The following is an 18,224-nucleotide window of genomic DNA, read 5'->3' as shown; positions in this document are numbered from 1 at the left end:
GGCTATGCAATGTTCATCTGGTAATCTTCAACTTTAATATGTTTAGCAGCCATATCTGCCTGGAGATTTTAGGTATATTTCAGTAAATTCTTACTGTATTCCCTTATAGTATTTTTAATTTCCCCCTAACAGCCTCAAAAATAGAAAATTCTATCCAGATGGCTGCATCTGGAAACAGATTGATGAAGTTTGAATATTGAAGAATATTGTTGGAGTTTGAAGTTTGCAGCAGGAGCCTCGTTGCTACATTTGCCCTTTTATCACTGGACACTGTAGATGAGCTCTGTTACTCATTGGAGATATTGCTTGTAGATTGTAGTTGGGGGTTATTTCAGATCGCAATGTGTATACTTGGTGCAATTAGCAGATGCTAATCCCATCCAGAACCTTGAGAGACCACTTTATTATCTGAAAGACGGAGATATCATTGGTGTTAAGGTGAGCCTGAAGATGCCCAACATTTGTTTCCTCATTGATACTCTTTCCTCACATTGAATGTTACGGCACCGAAACAGGTGTATGCCATCGAGCGTGCTCCATCCATGAAAAGAGCTCCAGCTTGTTCAGTCCTTCCTGATGGTCATAACCTTTTGGTTCTGATATCATTCTTGTAAATCTTTTCTCCAGCGGTTCTACATCTTTTTTGTAATACAAAGGCCAGAATCCTGTCAAATCTGACAGTCTAACAATATCTTATCTGCTTTTGAATTTCATTCCTTTAGCAATATTGAGAATTTTGAACCTACTTTTGCTGTGGCTCATCTGTAGAAAAGATGTGTACACCAATACATTGCAGAGCTATTTTTTAATGTAATCTTTACACATGTCAGAAGGAGTTTTGCATAAAGTCATTTCAGTAACTTGGATGAGATGAAAAGAATTCCTGAATGCCTCTCTGAGCCCAAAAGGGGAAATGAACTAAGTGTTCAAGGATGAAATGAGAATTGATTAAATTGCATTGGAGGAGCTCACCTACTTAAGCTTCAGTGGATAATTTTAAACATTTTATTGTTACAGAATCTATTAATTGACAATTGAGTATAGTAAGGGTGGACGAGGAGTCAGCAGACAAGGCTGAGTGAGACATAGATGGAGTGTAGAGTTGGGAATTTGGTTCGTGTGGGAATTCAGTGCACAGGACGAAAGAGGAGCTCCATCTGATACCTTTTTATCAGTCTCCAGTAGTTGGAACAAGAGAAGGAGCTGATTAGTGAACAAGTCTCCAGTTTATAGCAAACAGTCGCACAGTAAGGTGAAAGTATGGCAGGGCAGCTCAGCCACGTGGAATGCCCACCCTGTGGCATGATTATCTGCAAAATTTCTTGTGTTCCTGCTTTTCTCAAACTTTCCTCATTAGTTATCTCAAAAACCATGGCCAGAATTTTCCAGCCCACCGCCGCCCCCCGCCCCCCCCCCCCCCCCCCCCCCCCCCACCCCCAACCAGTGGCGGGTTCTCCCGTGGGTCATTGAATGATCCATTGAAATCCCCGTTCACATCAGCGGGACTGGAAGATCCAGACGGCATGAGGGGCTGGAAAATTCTGGCCATATCTTTGCCTTTAATTTATCTTCCATTGTCTTGCTTCTATTCCAACTTTTGCGTCCATTTGGTAACATTGACCAGCTGCAGCATTTTAGTATTCATATTCTGCTTTCCCCAGATATATCCTTATATCTAAAGATGTTTAGTTGTTTCTAAAGAGTCTTGATATTTAGTTGTTTCATCGTACAGAACTTGAATGTGAGGATGTGAATATGTTTGTGTGTGAGCGAGTGTTTGTATGTGTGAGTGTGTGCAAGTGTGTGTGTGTGTGTATGAATGTGAACACGTGTGTGTGTATGTGAACGTGTGTAGGTATGCAAAATTGACAGTTAACTGTCAGTCATCAGTTAACTGGTGCATTCATCATGGCAATGCCTCTACCAACCAGGATCCACTTGCCAACCAATCAACACTCTCTTCCCATGAAGTATCAATTCTTGTTCCCTTTACATTTAGTATTCTTGCGAATGTCCTGATGAATGTAAGATGAAAAGTTTTAACTTTTTTCAGTGATACTCAAGGTCTGACATTTTTGTGAAGGTTTATTTTGCAAGTGTTATGTATTTCCTGATGTCTTGATCAATTTTCCCTTTCAGATGTTATTAGGTTACCCAGGTAGGAAAATGGTTCTACTTGTTTTATTTCATTCAATTTCACTGTTATTTTGCATCTAGGTGTAATCCTTTTCTTTGATATTATCATACATTCTGTTTTGTATCAATTTAATGATAATCCATTTCTATTACAATTGCGTCCAGGAGTCTTTGTAGATTTTCCTTTGTATCTGCCATAATTAGTGCCATCTGCATATCTCAGATTATTGTGAGTGGACTAAGACCTCACCCTGCATATTTTTATAAAATAGATATAAATATCCTCACAGCTATTTTTAAAATTTTAAAACCTGGATGTTTTAAAATGGCTCAATCTATGTCTGTCTGTGACCTTTGAACAAAAGGAGCTGTCTGGCAGTTTCAAAGAAACTTACACCTTTTGAGTTCATCCTATCTCAAGTTTGCTGTGGGGTTATTAATAGAAATTGGATCGCACCAAGCTGAAGGGTTGGGAAATATGCCACTGCTTATAAAAGGGGGAAGCAAATCATAACAATTTTCTGTTTATGAATGGATGATGAGAGAAGAAATCAGTGCAGTTTAAATTAACCCCCCTCTCCTCTTGGCAGTAACTTTATTTACTGGTATAATCTATCCACTTACTGAAATTCCTAGAACCTGGATATGTGAAGCTATCAACGATATAGAGTATATAGAAACCCTAGGGGAAAATGACTGGACACCCAAGTAAGGAGAGAATCGTGCTTGACTTTTGAAGTTCCCTATTGTCAGAACAGCAGACCCTGATAACATTTTTACCTGAAGAATGGACACATCTGGGGACCAGCTGTTTTGTAAATGGACACGTTATGAGTAATGAGCTCTAAAGTTCAAATTTATTTATTGACCAAAGTAGACTGCTGCCAGTCAGCATTTCTACATTTGAGCCCATTAATTTTTGTTAAAAAAAAGTGTCAAGGAGGATCTTTGCTGCTTTCTGCTCCACAGCTGTAGATTTGTACCCAATCCTAGCTGCTCCCTACACAAAACAAATGGACAAGTTCTAGTCTCCTGGTTTGATGATCTCTAATTGAGAAGCTGACGGAGTTTCTGATTGCAATATGTCGGACATGGCTGGACTGCTCATTTCAAAGATTGTGCCATGTTCTTGCTGAAACCCGCTTTCCTTTCGAGCTCGTCTAGTCTCTCTCTCTCTTCAATTGCTGCCTTAAGGGTGCATAATTCTTCAGCCTTTACAGCAAACAGTTGCCTGAAGAAAGAGGAAGGGAAAGAAATCGTGGTTATTTTTATTCTGTTTACAGTATGTGCACTTTCTGTGGAGTTTAAAAATCCAGACATATCCAGCAGCCAGATTAGGAATCCACTTTGACATGCCCCCATCAACCTTTTCCTTACAGTGTCTCAGTGTGAGGGATTTTTCTGTCACTTGTACAAGACTTCTTCCATCTTCACATCAAAACCCCTAAACTGACTTCAAAGCTTTTCCTTGATAAATTGCACAAGTGTCACTTTTCATCACCGTCATTCTGCTTAGTGCTAAAATCAAAATAAAATGTTATTTCAAAAACAAGATATTTCCATTTGCAGGGGATTGGAAAGGATTGCAGAACTTTACAGTCAAGGGTGGAAAGTTTACACCATGAATAAACTGTCAGTAAGTAAAGGTACTTATGTCTGGATTTTCTGTAATTTGTTTTTAATGTAGGACATTATTAATATGAACATTCTCTAGTGCAGAAAGAAAAGACTTAGCTCCATTCACAATCTCAGGATCTTTCAAAGTGCTTTACACCCACCAAAGTACAATTGAAGTATGACCACTTTTGTAATGAAGGCAATGTGTCTGTCAATTTGCTCACAGCAAAGCCTCACAAACAGCAAAGACATAATGATCACAGTTTTAGTGGTGTTGATTGAAGAGTTAATATCAGCCAGGACACTGGGAGAATGCCACCTGCTCTTCAGCAAATAGGAACATGGCATTGTTTAAAACCACCCAAGAGGGCAGAGTGGGCCTGGGTTTGACATCTCCTCCAAAAGACAGTTCCTCTGACGGTGGATCTCTCCCTCAGTGTTGCACTGGTGTGCCAGCCTAGATTTTGTGTTCTGGCCCTAGAGTGGGATTTGTATCCTCAACCTCCTGACTCAGGCACTGACACCTGAGCCTTGGTTGACACGGTACCATAATGGAGTTAGTCCCAGCCTTAGCCACGCTTTGGGGGTGCCTGGATGTTTTTATTAACTGTTAGAAGATATAGGACCCTGAAATTGGTCAGCCATCCCAGTAGACTCGTTCGTCAAGAGTCTTCCAGAAGGGCTGCATATGTGGCATCCAGGGGTGCCTGGGGCTTAGAGCAATGTTTTTGGGATGACACCAGAGGGATCTAGTGCTCTTAATTGGAACCCTAGCATAAGGCTGAGACTGATTATGTTTTTTTTTAGCTAAGGACATCAAGGGATATGGATGAATGATGCCAGTAATGGAGTTGAGTTATAGATCAGCCATGATACAATAGATTGAACGGAACATGCTCGAGGGGCTGAGCAGCCTCTTCCTGTTGCTATGGCCTAGTTCGTGAAGCCACTCTGCGCCATTCAGAATTTACCATTCACATGGTAAGTTTGAGTTAAAGGAATTATTCAGTGCCAGTGATAGGAATTCAGTCAGCTCTTAATGTCAACATTAATTGAGACTTCAATCAAAGAATCCATTCAGTGGCAGACAGCAACTCAGAAACAGAGCATTCAACGAGAGCTTTTTAGGAAACCATAATGTTTTTTTTACTTCCACAGCCTTAAGGCAGCTTCCAGTTCCAATTTAAAGATTCTTGATGGTTTGAAAGAAAGCATTCAATTATTTAATGAAGTAAACGGACTGAGCATGAATTTGCTAACCAAGAAAATAATTCAAATTATTCACTTATGGAAGAACTCCTGCCTATCACAAAAGACTGTGCACATCATACTGGGTAGGTATTGAACCACATAAGTTTCCAGTACATTGAATCATACCCACTTCTACAGATGTGATTCAATGTGATTTCAGTTGGGTGATTCAATTGGTTTTAGTGCCCTGGGGTTAGACAACAGTATTGAAATCAGGGTCCTCAGTCCAGTGAGCATCCCCTGGCCTGCCATTTACTGTAGGTGTCTGTGTACAGATACTAAGTGAGGACAAGATTGAACCAAGTTGTGAAGCCCAGCCATTTGGCAACGTTAATGAAGAGAAACTAGCAGCCATGCCAACACTGAAGGCTTTTAACAAACAGGACAAAAGAGCCTTGGGCTCTTTTCTATAGGAAGGCTTGCTTCTATGCACTGGCACTTTGTTTGAGTTATTTTTAAAAAATTATTAAAACAACAAAAAAAATCCCTCACCACACCACACACTCCCCATGCCCCATCCATGTGCCACCTCATGGCCCCCCCAACCACCCTCCATGGCCCCTTGTACTCTCTATGCTAACACATACCCATAGGAAAATGACGGGCAAAAAAAACTTGCACAAAAATACAACATGCAGGGTGAATGTTAATGTTACTGTGTGCTTGTGGTAATCTGATGTGTAATATGCCTTTAAGACAAGTGTTGTAATGTAAGATCATATGATCTTAATACCCAATAACCTCTGTGGGAGAGTCTTGAGTTAGACACTGAAGAGTGAAGATAGATTTTGAGTTGTGAGCACACAAGTGTAGCTGCTGAGTTTATTTTGTAAATAAACAGCATGTGTTTATTCTAACAACGATCTCCTGATGTTCTCTGTCTCTGTACTGACTCAGTCACCCTGAAACAAGCATGCAGCCCAGATCCTTTAGCCCCCAACAAATCAAGGGCACTGGATCCAACAAACTGGCGACGAGAGTAATAGCATGAAAAGCCATGGGATAAAATGAAGTAATAAGCGAGGAAGAATGAAGGAAATTGGAAGAACCGAAATCGGGCTGTACCTCGCACGGTAGTTATAAATAAAGAAAATTTCCTTCTTGATTGTCGAAGTGGCTCCCCCCAGAGCATGCTGCAATTTGGCAGATTGGAGCCTTTTGATCCAACCTTGGACGACTTGTCTCACTATGTCGAACGCCTCACATTCATCTTCTAGGTGAATGACATTGCGGGGCAGGAGAAGAGGCGTGTGATCCTTTTGTCCGCGTGTGGCAGTAAGACATATGGCTTAATTTGAAATCTGTTGGCGCCCAGTGCTCCAGACTCAAAAAGTTTTGATGACTTAGTGAGCTTGGTAAAAAAATCATTACCAGCCCAAGCCGTCGGTGACGATGCAACGGTTTAAATTTAACTCAAGAAACAGAGCCGCAGGGGAGACAGTTGTTTGTTATGTGGCAAGTCTGAAGCAATTAACAGAGTATTGCGAGTTTGCTACATCTATCAATGATATGCTTAAAGATCTTTTGGAGTGCAGTATGAAAGAAAATGCGATTCAGAAGAGATTACTGGCTGAAACAAATCTAGGTTTTCAGAAGGTATTGGAAATCGCTCTGGCAATGGAAGGTGCAGTGCAAGACTCAGAAGCCATACAAGGAGAGCAAAATGGTGCCGTGCTCCACATTGGGCGGGGAGCCTCAACCAAAAAGACCACGAAAGTGCAGAGCTTTATTCTGAAACGTGAAGCAGCCACCGCTAGCAGACAAATTAAAAGGGATAACTTAGCAGCAAAAACATCGCATAATAGTAACAGAGGTGGAAGCAGACAACCTTGCAATGAATCACAATTTAAAAAGATTGAATGTTTCTTCTGCCATCGAAATGGAAAATCAGACAGAGTTTCAGACAAAAGCAAAAACCAATGGGCAAAATTTTACGGCCCCTTTTCGGCGGGGATGGAGCTGTAAGATAAGACGAGACATTCTAAGCCTCATTGGCTTCGGCGGGAATGTAAAATCCTGCTGCTGTAAAATTTCGCCCAATGAGATAAACAGTGTTGAAAAGCCTGAAGTGACAGATTCTAATGTCTATTCACTGTATAATTTAAAGGTAGGAAGAACGGAGCCTATCTATGTAACCATGAAAGTAAATGAGAAGCCTACCAGAATGGCGATGGATAACGGTGTAGCCACTACGGTGATCGGTGAGCATACTTTTAAATACCTGAACCATGGAGAACGTAAGCTGAATTTAAAAGAAACTGGTAAAAAATTAAAGACTTACACAGGAGAAGACATACAAGTAAAGGGTGTATGTAAAGTCACAGTACACTATGGAGCTCAAACAGTGAGATTACTCTTGACTTAATCTTCTTGGATAAAACTGGCTGGAAAAAATTGAATTGGAATGGACTGAAATCTCCCAACTGAGGACTAATGGGCTTTCAGAGCTACTACAAAAATATGCCTCAGTTTTCAAGGAAGAACTTGGAAAAATTGAAGGGCGACAAGCAAAAATTCATGTAGATCCAGAGGCAATGCCAAGATTCATGGAGGCAAGACCAGCACCTTATATAATGCGGGATAAGGTAGGCACTGAACTGGACAGATTAGAAAAGCTAGGAGTGAGACAAGCAGTACAATATCCAGAGCGGGCAGCTCCAATTGTACCTGTTCTCAAACCTGACCGAAGCATTTGAATATATGGAGACTATAAATTAACTGTCACTAAAGTGGCAAAATTGGATATACACGCCATACCTAAAATTGAAGATTTATACACTAAATTGGCAAGTGGAACAGCCTACATGAAGTTAGATTTGAGTCATGCCTGACAACAATTGGAATTAGGGAAGGCATCCTGGAAGTTTATCATCATAAATATACATAAGGGTTGTACCAATACACCCGTTTACCACTTGGCATATCTTCAGCTTGCGCCATATTCCAAAGAACCATGGAAAGTTTACTACAAGGACTGCTCCATGTTGTAATTTATTTGGATGATGGTCTCATGACTGGACTCACCAAAAAGGAGCATTTGGTGAACTTGGAAGAAGTTTTGAAACGTTTTTCACAGGTGGGAGTGAGATTGAAAAAAGAAAAGTGCACATTCAAGGCACAAGAGGTAACCTGCCTAGGTCACAAGGTAGAGTCACAAGGCCTACATCCAGTTGGAGAAAAAGTGAAAACCATTAAAGAAGCACCAGCGCCAAAGAATACAACCGAACTGAAATCATTCTTGGGCGTGATCAATTACTGTGGACACTTCTTGCCTAATTTGTCGACAGAACTGGCACCATTGTATTACTTGCTCAAGAAAAACCAGGGGTGGTCATATGGCAAGCACCACAAGAAGGAGCTTTCACAAAAGTGAAACAGCTGTGTTACAATCGTCTACACTCCTTGTACATTTTGACCAAAAAAAGGAGTTGATATTAACGTGTGATGCATCTCCCTATGGAGTGGGAGCAGTGCTTTCCCATCGAATGGATGATGGATCAGAACGACCTATAGGATATGTGTTGAGAACACTCAGTATTGCAGAGGAAAAGTACCCTCAACTTGAAAAAGAAAGCCTGGCAATCATTTTCGGTGTTAAGAAATTTCACAAATATGTACATGGTTGTCATTTTACTATCATATCGGGCCACAAGCCATTATTAGGATTATTCGGTGAAGACAAGGCTATACCCCCTATAGCCTCAGCAAGAGTACATAGATAGGCACTGATCTTGGCAGCGTATGAGTATACTTTTATTTATGGACTCGGGAATCAAATTGCAAATGCAGATGCTCTCAGTTGTTTACCCTTGCAAGTAAAAGATGAGGATGTTCCAATTCCTTAGGAATTTGTTTTGTTATTGAACTTCCTGGACTCATCCCCGATATGTGGAAGAAAAATTAAAGATTGGACAAACGGAGACCCAGTCTTATCCAAAGTGAGAAATCAAGTTCTTCATGGTTGGTCACAAAAACAAGAAACTGATGAAATGAAACCATATTTCCAGAGAAGAAGGCATTTTATTGTGGGGAGCTCGAGTGATGGTTCCTCAAAAAGGACAAAAGCCATTGTTATCTGAACTTCACATCCCTGAATTTCAAAAATGAAAGCTATAGCACGTAGCTATATGTGGTGGCTGGGTATGGATGGAGAAATAGGAAACTTAGTGAGAATTTTTATGCAGTGTCAACAAGTACAAGAATTATCTGCAACAGCTCCGTTACACCCCTGGGAGTGCCCAGGAAGGCCACGGGTACAAGTACACGTCAACTATGTGGAACCTTTTATGGGAACAATGTTTCTACTTATTGTCGATGCTCATTCAAAATGGATGGACATATAGGAAGTGAGGTCACTCATGTCTTCCACTACAATAGATAAACTACGACAAAATTTCACAAATAATGGACTACCTGAAGTGCTAGTATCAGACAATGGAATAGTATTCACAAGTGCTGAATTGAACCCATTCACAAGGCTCAATTGTATTACTCATGTCAAAACATCTCCATACCACCCTCTTCAAATGGACTCGCCAAGAGAGCAGTTCAGATGTTATAATCTGGTAGAAATAGCGACTAAATTAGCACGTTTTCTTTTCCAGTATAGAACCACCCCTCATACAACAACAGGTGTCATACCTGTGGAATTGTTGATGAAGCGCCATCTTCAATCGAGACTGAGCCTGATTATGCCAAACTTGGAGGGCAGGGTAGAAGGAAGGCAGGGAGGTCAGAAAATTGGACATGACTGTCACAGTCGGGACAGTAGGAGAGAAAGTATTTGTGAAGAATTTTAGAGAAGGACCAGCATGGTTGTTCGGTGAAGTAAGTGCAGTAACGGGACCTCTTCCCTACCACGTGAAAGTCAAGGAGACATGTGGATCACCTAAGAAGGGGAGAAACCAAATATCCAGAGATGATTCCACCAGTGTTTGAGACTGAATCAACATCTCCTGTTGAAAGAGCTCAACTGAGTACAAATGTGTTTGAAGGGCCGACTGTACCTGAAAGAGTCAAAGAAACAGATTTATAGGTACCTACTGAAGAACCAGATGCTCAGGCAACTACAGTAAAGGAGGTTCCAAATCAATTTTCAGAAGCTGTAGAGCTGAGATTGTTAGGGGAAGAAAGTAAATGAGAACTTATGGTAAGGGAGAATTTATTGAAAAGGAATGAATTACTTAAAATCTCCAAGCAACCAGTGCTACCAAGCACATTGGCAGTTAAAGGTTACCAGATGAACCTTGCACAGCCTTAGGGTCTGCAAACAACAGAAAGGCCTTGAGAGCCGAACTGGAGTCAGAGCATTGGCAATAACAACTAAGATTAAGTGTGCTCTTCAACAGATAGGGGAAGAACAGATGGTCCTAGTTTAGATAAAGGGAAGGTCTCTGCCTGGGTGAAAAATAGGGACATATGATGCATGTACCTGTTACCAGAGATGTCTGTTTAATGCAAACTTATATGTTGACGAGATCGGAATCTGGAAACTGTTCTTATACGTGACCAATAATGTATAAATATGTTGAACACTTATAATTTAGCAGAGTGCTATCTCAAGCTGCATTGAGATGGTTCTTTCCTTGCAATTGCTCGAATAAATGATTGTGACCTGTACCTGAGACTCCTGTGGTCCGTTTGTCAAAGTGACCACAACAATTTGGTGTAGTCGGCAGGATACTTGGATCCGATCCTCGGGACCGCTCTGTAAAGTGGGTGAGTATATTTATGTACTACTCATAGTTAGTGCAGTAAGCCTACCTGAGAATGGTCCGGTCAAGTGTCAAAGAATCAGGAGGAGGACTCAGGACAGGAGATAAGAGGTGCCAGGAGTAAGAGGCAGAGCCGTGCTGGCGGGCTAGCGGTGCCAAAGCCGCACAGGGAGGCCAGACCACTATCCGAAATAGGGCGCAGAGCCGTGCTGGTGGGCTACGGTTTGAGGTATAGCCGTAACCAAAGCCAAACAGGAAGGCCAGACCCCAGTTGAGAGGAGGCAGAGACGCGCAGGCGGGTTACGGTTTGAGATACAACCTTAGCTGAAGCCGCACAGGCCAGACCCCAGTGAAACAAGTAGACCACACACACCGCAAATAACTAAGTTGTCAGAGCCGCATGAATTAATTGTGCAGAGACAAAGTCAGATCCAGGACAGAGCAGAGCAGTGGTGGCAGCTTGTAGTGATACTGATCAAGAGGAGGAAAGCTCCGAAGGAGAAACCTATGATGGAGTTGGGACAAAACCGCCCTCATACAAACAAACCACCCCATTGTGCCTGTTGAATCCCATGGCCCCTATGGTAGTAACTGTTAGGAAAAGTAAAGTCAGGAAAGGCGAATTAAAAACCGAAGGGAAAAAGGGGGCTGAGGAATAGGGAGAGGATGAAGAGATTGAGAGGGTTACGGAGAAAGTTAAGCAGGTACCATTCAGCCCAGGGGAGAAGCAGGTTTTGCTTAAAGAACTGCTGAGACTTAAAACTCCCAATAACAACCCAGATTTTTGGACCAAACTGCGGGAAATGCAAGATTTCCATGCAAAGCAACCCCTTGATAACTATATACTGGTGAAGGCTAAATGCCCAGGGGATATCTGGGGAAGATTACCCCTGCAGTTTAGAAGTGGAGACTGGGCGAAATCTGGGGACGTCCCAGATTGGGAGGAGGTGACAGCCCTGCACCGGGACTTTGAGGAGGCAGTTAAGGAAGCCTTGGGGGACGGAGAGACGAACTGGTGGTGTATAACGTCTGTAGAACAGAAGAAGGGTGAGTCCATAATGGACTATGCAGAGCGGAAGTGGGAGACATATGTACAGTTTTCAGGACAACCGCATCCCGTGCGGGATAATGAGATTTTCCTGAAAATGTGGAAGGATGATTGGGACCTGAAAGGTCTGCTACAAGAGCTGCTTGTGCTGAAGAGAGAGAGAGAGAAAGAGAGAAAAGGGGCGTACCCCTAGGGGAGTTAATAAGCACTGACAGGCAGTAGCAGGGGAAATGTGAGCTTTTGTCAGTTTGATTGTCCCTATTGGCGGAGCCTTCAAGATCCCTTTATTTCCCCCACTGCTATTTGATGTATCGTTTAGAATATGAGAGTTTTAAGTCGTTAAACAGGGTTAGATGAACCAACCTTTGTACCACCCCCTTGCAGACTAGTATCACCAGCTTCCAAGCTGATTGGGATTGATACATGCGAGTTGCATTAACTCATACGAGTTAGTATTCTAAAATTCTGAGGGGAAAAGTTACCTGAAGTTAAAGGGATTCTAGGAAAACCAAAAGGCATAAGCATACGATCTAGGTGGTTCCAATGGATAAAAAGGAGTTTCTTTTGAAGAGATGAATTAAATATGAAAGGAAATCTGCATCCCAACAGCACTGTTATTTGAATTTGGTACAATCTTGAGATGTAAAGTGCAATGTAATTTAACAGGTTACTTTTGAATCACTAGGATGCCATCTAAGATAAGGAATGTGTCGATAAACATACGGGAATTATAACTTGGATACAAATCAATACACATAAGAAAGAGGTTGTTTTAATTTTGATAGTGTAAATTACATTTCTTACAAAGTTTAAAATTTGAGGTTTGGTTCCTGATAATTTCTCAAAAGGGAATTTTCATTTTAAAAGGTTTGACAACAATTGGCACTAATTCAAATGCTGCAAGCTTTTGTATTTGTAAAGTCTGCTTCCAAAATATGAAGCTAAGCTCAAGACCTTGACAAAGTTTGGCAGAAATCCAATTTTAGGCTGAGTTAATAAATCTGGAATAATTCTAAAAGAAACAGGTCAGACACAATTTAGTGGGTTACTTTTGAGACAATAAAATGTTGTTTGAGAAGAAGATAAGGAACATGTCAATGCCTGGTTTCTGTTTTTAAAACTGTTATGAGAATATTTTATTTATTTTAAAGTCTGTCCAGGCAACCTGAATAAGACAAGATGGTAGCTGTTACATATGTAAAATGGTATGAGGCAAGTAGGAGAAAGAGGACACAATATAGAAACTATTTTAAGGGAAGTGAATTTGATAATCTGGCCATCAACTAAGACATTGGAAATGCATAGGGGGAGATAAGCAAAGATCTAGAGACAGAGATCCTCGTTGACACGGAATAGTTAATACAGCCTAAAGAGCAAGAAAACATTATAAACGATCAAGACAATAGAAAAATTGACATCAAGAGAATCTTAGGATGATCATGGTGAGGGAAAAAAACTTAGAGGTAAAATTATGTGGAATCTGTAGTTCAAGAATTGAAATGTAAGGAGAAATAATACTTAACAATAATTCACCACAAGATGGATATAGGTAAAGGAAAAGCTGGAAAAAGGCTAAATAGATGTATTACTGATTGTATTAATGTGCCTGTGAGGTACAAAAAGTAAGGCCACAGGATTAACATTATGACAGACAGAGTTAAGCAGCTTGCAGAGAGGACCGTCACTGGAAGTGAAGATACTGAGCCATTGACAGATAGGATAAGAAGGTAAATTGTAGAATTGTGTCGGCAGTTTAAAGGAATTGCCATCCAACGTGGGACAGCAGTAGGAGACAGTAGACTGGAAGGAGTGGAGGGGGCTTATCCAGATGGATTCAGATCAAGGAACTCAGTTCACAGGAAGAGTCATTAAAGAAATGTATAAATTTAAATATAAACAGAAATTCCACATTCCCTACCAATCACAGAGCTCAAGGATGGTGGAAAGGATGAACTTAAAAAAAAATCAATCACAAAAGCAATTCAAGAGACAGGGAATAGCCCAATATTCTATTGCGCCTTAAGGGCTATCCGAAGCAGGACCGCCAGGTTCACCTCATTTGAAATAATGACAAGGAGAGCAATGCAGTTACCCGGGGGAATCATAGTAGGAGTGGGAGATGTAGGACCACTAAGAGGAAAGATGCGAGACTATGTGAGGGAAATAAGTCAGCAATTGCATGAGTTAAGGAAGGAAGTCAGAGACCGACAGGTGATTAAGGATATGGAAACAGGCAAATCCAAAGAGCAACAATGGACCCCCGCCCCCCAAGTGGGGGATAAGGTGATGGTCAAGGTAAGCCCGGAGCGAACAGGTATGGACCATACGAGGTAATTATGACAGGTGATACATGCGCACTTGTAGATATGAGAACGGGAAGTAAATGGAGGCATTACACACAGTTAAAGATACATGACAATTGATCAAGCGGTAACCCGGAGAACGGGAGCCGATGTTAATGTCACCACAGATCTATGATCCTGGTCGTGGGTGTATCAGTACTGACAACAAGGTTGGGAATCATCACTGCTCATCCCGCACCGCAGGAGGAACTTTGGTACAGCACAGACAGTGCCGAATGTGACACGCAACGGGGAATGATAAATGTAACAGTCAGAGAACAAGTGCTTTCAAATTGTAGTAAGGATTTGTTTCAGATCTGGCATGGGGGATCTGCCCAAAACAGCCACTATCCAGCCACCTCCCATGTCTACCTCCACAGTCCGAGTAGAGATAATTGAAGCCCCTAAAACCACACCAACTGACCCACCTTGTCCAACTATGCATCCAGGACCGACTGGTTAATCAGAAGTTTTGTTTGATAATGTACACCGTGAGCTGGTACCCGTAGTCTTGAACATATCCAGAATTGCCTCGCCCCAGTGGTGCTCAACCCATATTCGAGCACTATATACGGCTCTAATGGGCCAGCTGATGACTGAAGTATCTCAGTTCAATGGCGAGATGCGATCAGGCTTGGGAGGGAACCGCGTTAAGCGCAGCCTGATAAATGATGCCGCTACGATATTCAATATACGGACATCAGTGGTTAATTCAGAACCTGGTAACTGTTGACCAGAAGATCTGGACACTGAGCTTAAGGTTAAGGAGGTTCTAGAGTGGGGACAGGGAATTCATAACACCCAATTAAATACAGACCAGGCCATGACACGATTAATCCAAAGCGTGGCTACCAAGCTTGAAAGTCATGTGGGGACTATCAACAAACTGATTGGGATAAAAAAATATTTCAGATGAAGCGAGAGAAATGATGTTTGCAGCACCTATGGATCTTGGGCACTGGAACAAGTCCAAGAGAATTTAAGGCAGATTAATGAAGGGGTAGTTCCTTTATGGGTAACTAATTAGCATTTATTTAATCTTTCACGACACAAGGATCATGATTTGACCGATTGCCAGCTCAGAGGTTTAACATGTGTATATAGAATTAATGTTGAATGTAGAGTGAATAGTAATATGCTAATAGGCATTGTATTAGTAATACCTCTCATACCTATGTCAACATCCGGCAGGACCTTATATAGAGTAGAAAATATTGGGGTTATACGGGGGGGATTACTATATTAAGTATCAAGATATTCCGCCATATGCAGTAGACATAGAATATAGTTAGCACCACATTAGAGGAGTGTAGGATAGAGGCCACCACAGTAGTGTGCACACCCAATATATGAGACAGATGAAGCTAATTGGATTTAAAGCAGCAGCAAACTGTACAATGGAAACTATATGGGCTGCAAAAGAACCGACCCATGTTGCATATGTAGGGAATGGGAGAAATTGTATTACCACGTGGCAGGAAAGAATCCAGTACGGGAACAACCGGATATGCCCCATCCATAATCATTCAGTGTGCCTACACCCACAGGCACCAACAAGGATAGGGAAAGTGGAACTGGTCGAAATATACAAGACAGGATTGATTACTATTCAGGTCAAGGAAAGTCTTAAGGATAACCTGACAGTATTTGAACCAGTTGTTCTATGAAATTCCCTTATTACCCGAACACCTAACCACGATTTGGAGACAGGCTCAGCAGAACTCCAGAACTTACTATAAACTGCAGCAACAGGTTAGAGCCTTAAAAGAGGATATCGAGCAAATAGGTTCCTCCACATGGTGGTGGTGGGACTGGGGCTCAAATGTACAAATACACCTGTGGATTCAGATTACCTCCCATTCCCTAGTTAAGGTAGTGCTGGGGGAGTTTATTCTGGTGGGGACAAAATTTAGTAAGCCAGAGGCCTGAATTGAATAGCCAGATGATACAGGCAGTCTGACGATACCTTTTAGAACCCAAAGCTGGATGACTGGCCAGCATCAATGGGGTGGTGGTGCGTAAAGAGATGTACAGTACCACTGTAGTTGGCCACCTTGGGCAAAGCCAAGGGCTAAAAGGGGGGACTGTTAGGGGGAAGAAAGGAAATGAGAATTTATGGTAAGGGAGAATTTATTGAAAGGGAATGAATTACTTAAAATCTCCAAGCAACCAGGGCTACCAAGCACATTGGCAGTTAAAGGTTACCAGGTGAACCTTGCACAGCCTTAGGGCCTGCAAACAACAGAAAGGCCTTGGGAGCTGGACTGCAGTCAGAGCATTGGCAATAACAACTAAGATTAAGTGTGCTCTTCAACAGATAGGGGAAGAACAGATGGTCCTAGTTTAGATAGAGGGAAGGTCTCTGCCTGGGTGAAAAATAGGGACATATGATGCATGTACCTGTTACCAGAGATGTCTGTTTAATGTAAACTTATATGTTGACGAGATCGGAATCAGGAAACTGTTCTTGTATGTGACCAATAATGTATAAATACGTTGAACACTTATAATTTAGCAGAGTGCTATCTCAAGCTGCATTGCAATTGCTCGAATAAATGATTGTGACCTGTACCTGAGACTCCTGTGGTCCATTTATCAAAGTGACCACAACAACATGCATAAGGAAACCCCCAGAAAGACTGGCTTTGTTAATTATTGATCTGTGTAAATATGTATTGATATTGATATATTGAAAAAAATTGTAAAATGCATTTTTCACAAAAGGGGGAGGAATGTAGTAATCTGATGTGTAATGTACCTTTAAGACATGTGTTGTAATGTAAGATCACATGATTTTAATACCCAATAGCAGAGTAGTGCAGGATGCCTCTGTGAAAGAGTCTTGAGTTAGATATTGAAGAGTGAAGACAGAGGTTTGAGTTGTGAGCACACAAGTGTAGCTGCTGAGTTTAGTTTGTAAATAAACAGCATGTGTTTATTCTAACAATGACCTACTGATGTCCCCTGCCTCTGTACCAACTTGGTCACCTCAAAACAAGCATGTAACCCAGATCCTTTAGACCCCAGCAAACTGAGGGCATTGGATCCAGCAGTACTTTTGTTGAAGTCAGTTGTTAATGTGGTTTCTTAACAGACAGATGCAAAACACAGGTTTGATTCTTACTTTAGGTCGAGGTTTTGATCCTCTAAAGCTTTTATGGAAACCACATATTCCTTCTTCAACGCACCTATATTTGTCTTATAGGTTCCTTCGATTTCAGCCAGAATGGCTCTCTGAAATATTAATTGTGTGATTTGAAAATAAGACATTTTTCATCAACGTAATATTTAAAACAGGCTGAACGTGTAACAATTGGCCAAAAGGAAGGGGTGGATTAGTTCAATCTTATCCTATCCAGTTCTGTACCTGAGCCATGCCCAAACATTGAAGCACTAAGCAGAACCTCCCTTGTCTCCCATTGCCTCCTGGCAGCAGTGCAGAGGAAGAATTGGGGGTGATGCTGAAGCAGATGTGAAAACTTCTGCCTGACCAGCTGGAGAAAATGAAATTATTCTCTTTGGTCAATAAACGCGCTATCTGAATTACCTGGGGCAGAGATTTCCCCCCATTGGGGGGGTTGTGTGGGGGTGAGCGGGGGTGGGGGCGAACCCAATCAGTGACCCTGATCGAGGCCGCGCTGCCATTTTACGTGGGTGGGCCAATTAAGGCCTGTCCAGTGTGACGCACACCCGGAAGCGCTGAGTGCTCCCTGTGCGGGCAGTACTGAGAGTGACCAGGAAGTATTCAAAGAAACAGGGCATTTGTCCTTCACATTTCAAAGCACTTACTTTTTGAAGTACAGTGATAGTTATGCAGGCAAACATGGCAACTTGTATGTGCACAGCAAGATCCCACAAATGACCAGTTCATCTTTTCCACCAGTGGCATTGGTTGAACAAGGAATATTGACCAGGGCGTAGGAGGACTCGCTCTGTTTCAAATAACCTGATGGTCTCCAACACCCATCTGATCAGGCAGACTCAGAGCCTCATCTAAAAGAAGGAGCCTCTAATAATGCAGCCAGCTCTCAGTACTGTGCTGGAGCATCAGTTAGTTTACATATCTAAAGCCTGTATGGCGCATGCACATATGTCATTTTGACTCACAGCTCAACA

At 41.8% G+C, this 18,224-nt stretch overlaps 1 protein-coding gene across 1 annotated transcript in view; it reads right to left on the bottom strand.

Moving 5' to 3' along the window:
- Positions 1 to 2,981: 2,981 nt before the first annotated feature.
- LOC121285179 (synaptonemal complex central element protein 1-like) overlaps positions 2,982 to 18,224 on the bottom strand; it is a 35,944-nt gene continuing 20,701 nt past the window's right edge. The window contains exons 10-11 of the mRNA XM_041201435.1: positions 17,233 to 17,342; positions 2,982 to 3,367 (exon numbers count right to left, since the gene is read on the bottom strand). Coding sequence (XP_041057369.1) covers positions 3,241 to 3,367; positions 17,233 to 17,342 — 237 coding nt within the window. The 3' untranslated portion in view covers positions 2,982 to 3,240. The remainder of the gene's footprint in view (positions 3,368 to 17,232; positions 17,343 to 18,224) is intronic.

The sequence above is a fragment of the Carcharodon carcharias genome, chromosome 12 (assembly GCF_017639515.1).
Source record: "Carcharodon carcharias isolate sCarCar2 chromosome 12, sCarCar2.pri, whole genome shotgun sequence".
In the NCBI taxonomy this organism is placed as follows: Eukaryota; Metazoa; Chordata; class Chondrichthyes; order Lamniformes; family Lamnidae; genus Carcharodon; species Carcharodon carcharias.
The sequence above is the reverse complement of the archived record's forward strand: the minus strand, read 5'-3'. Positions and strand labels throughout refer to the sequence as shown.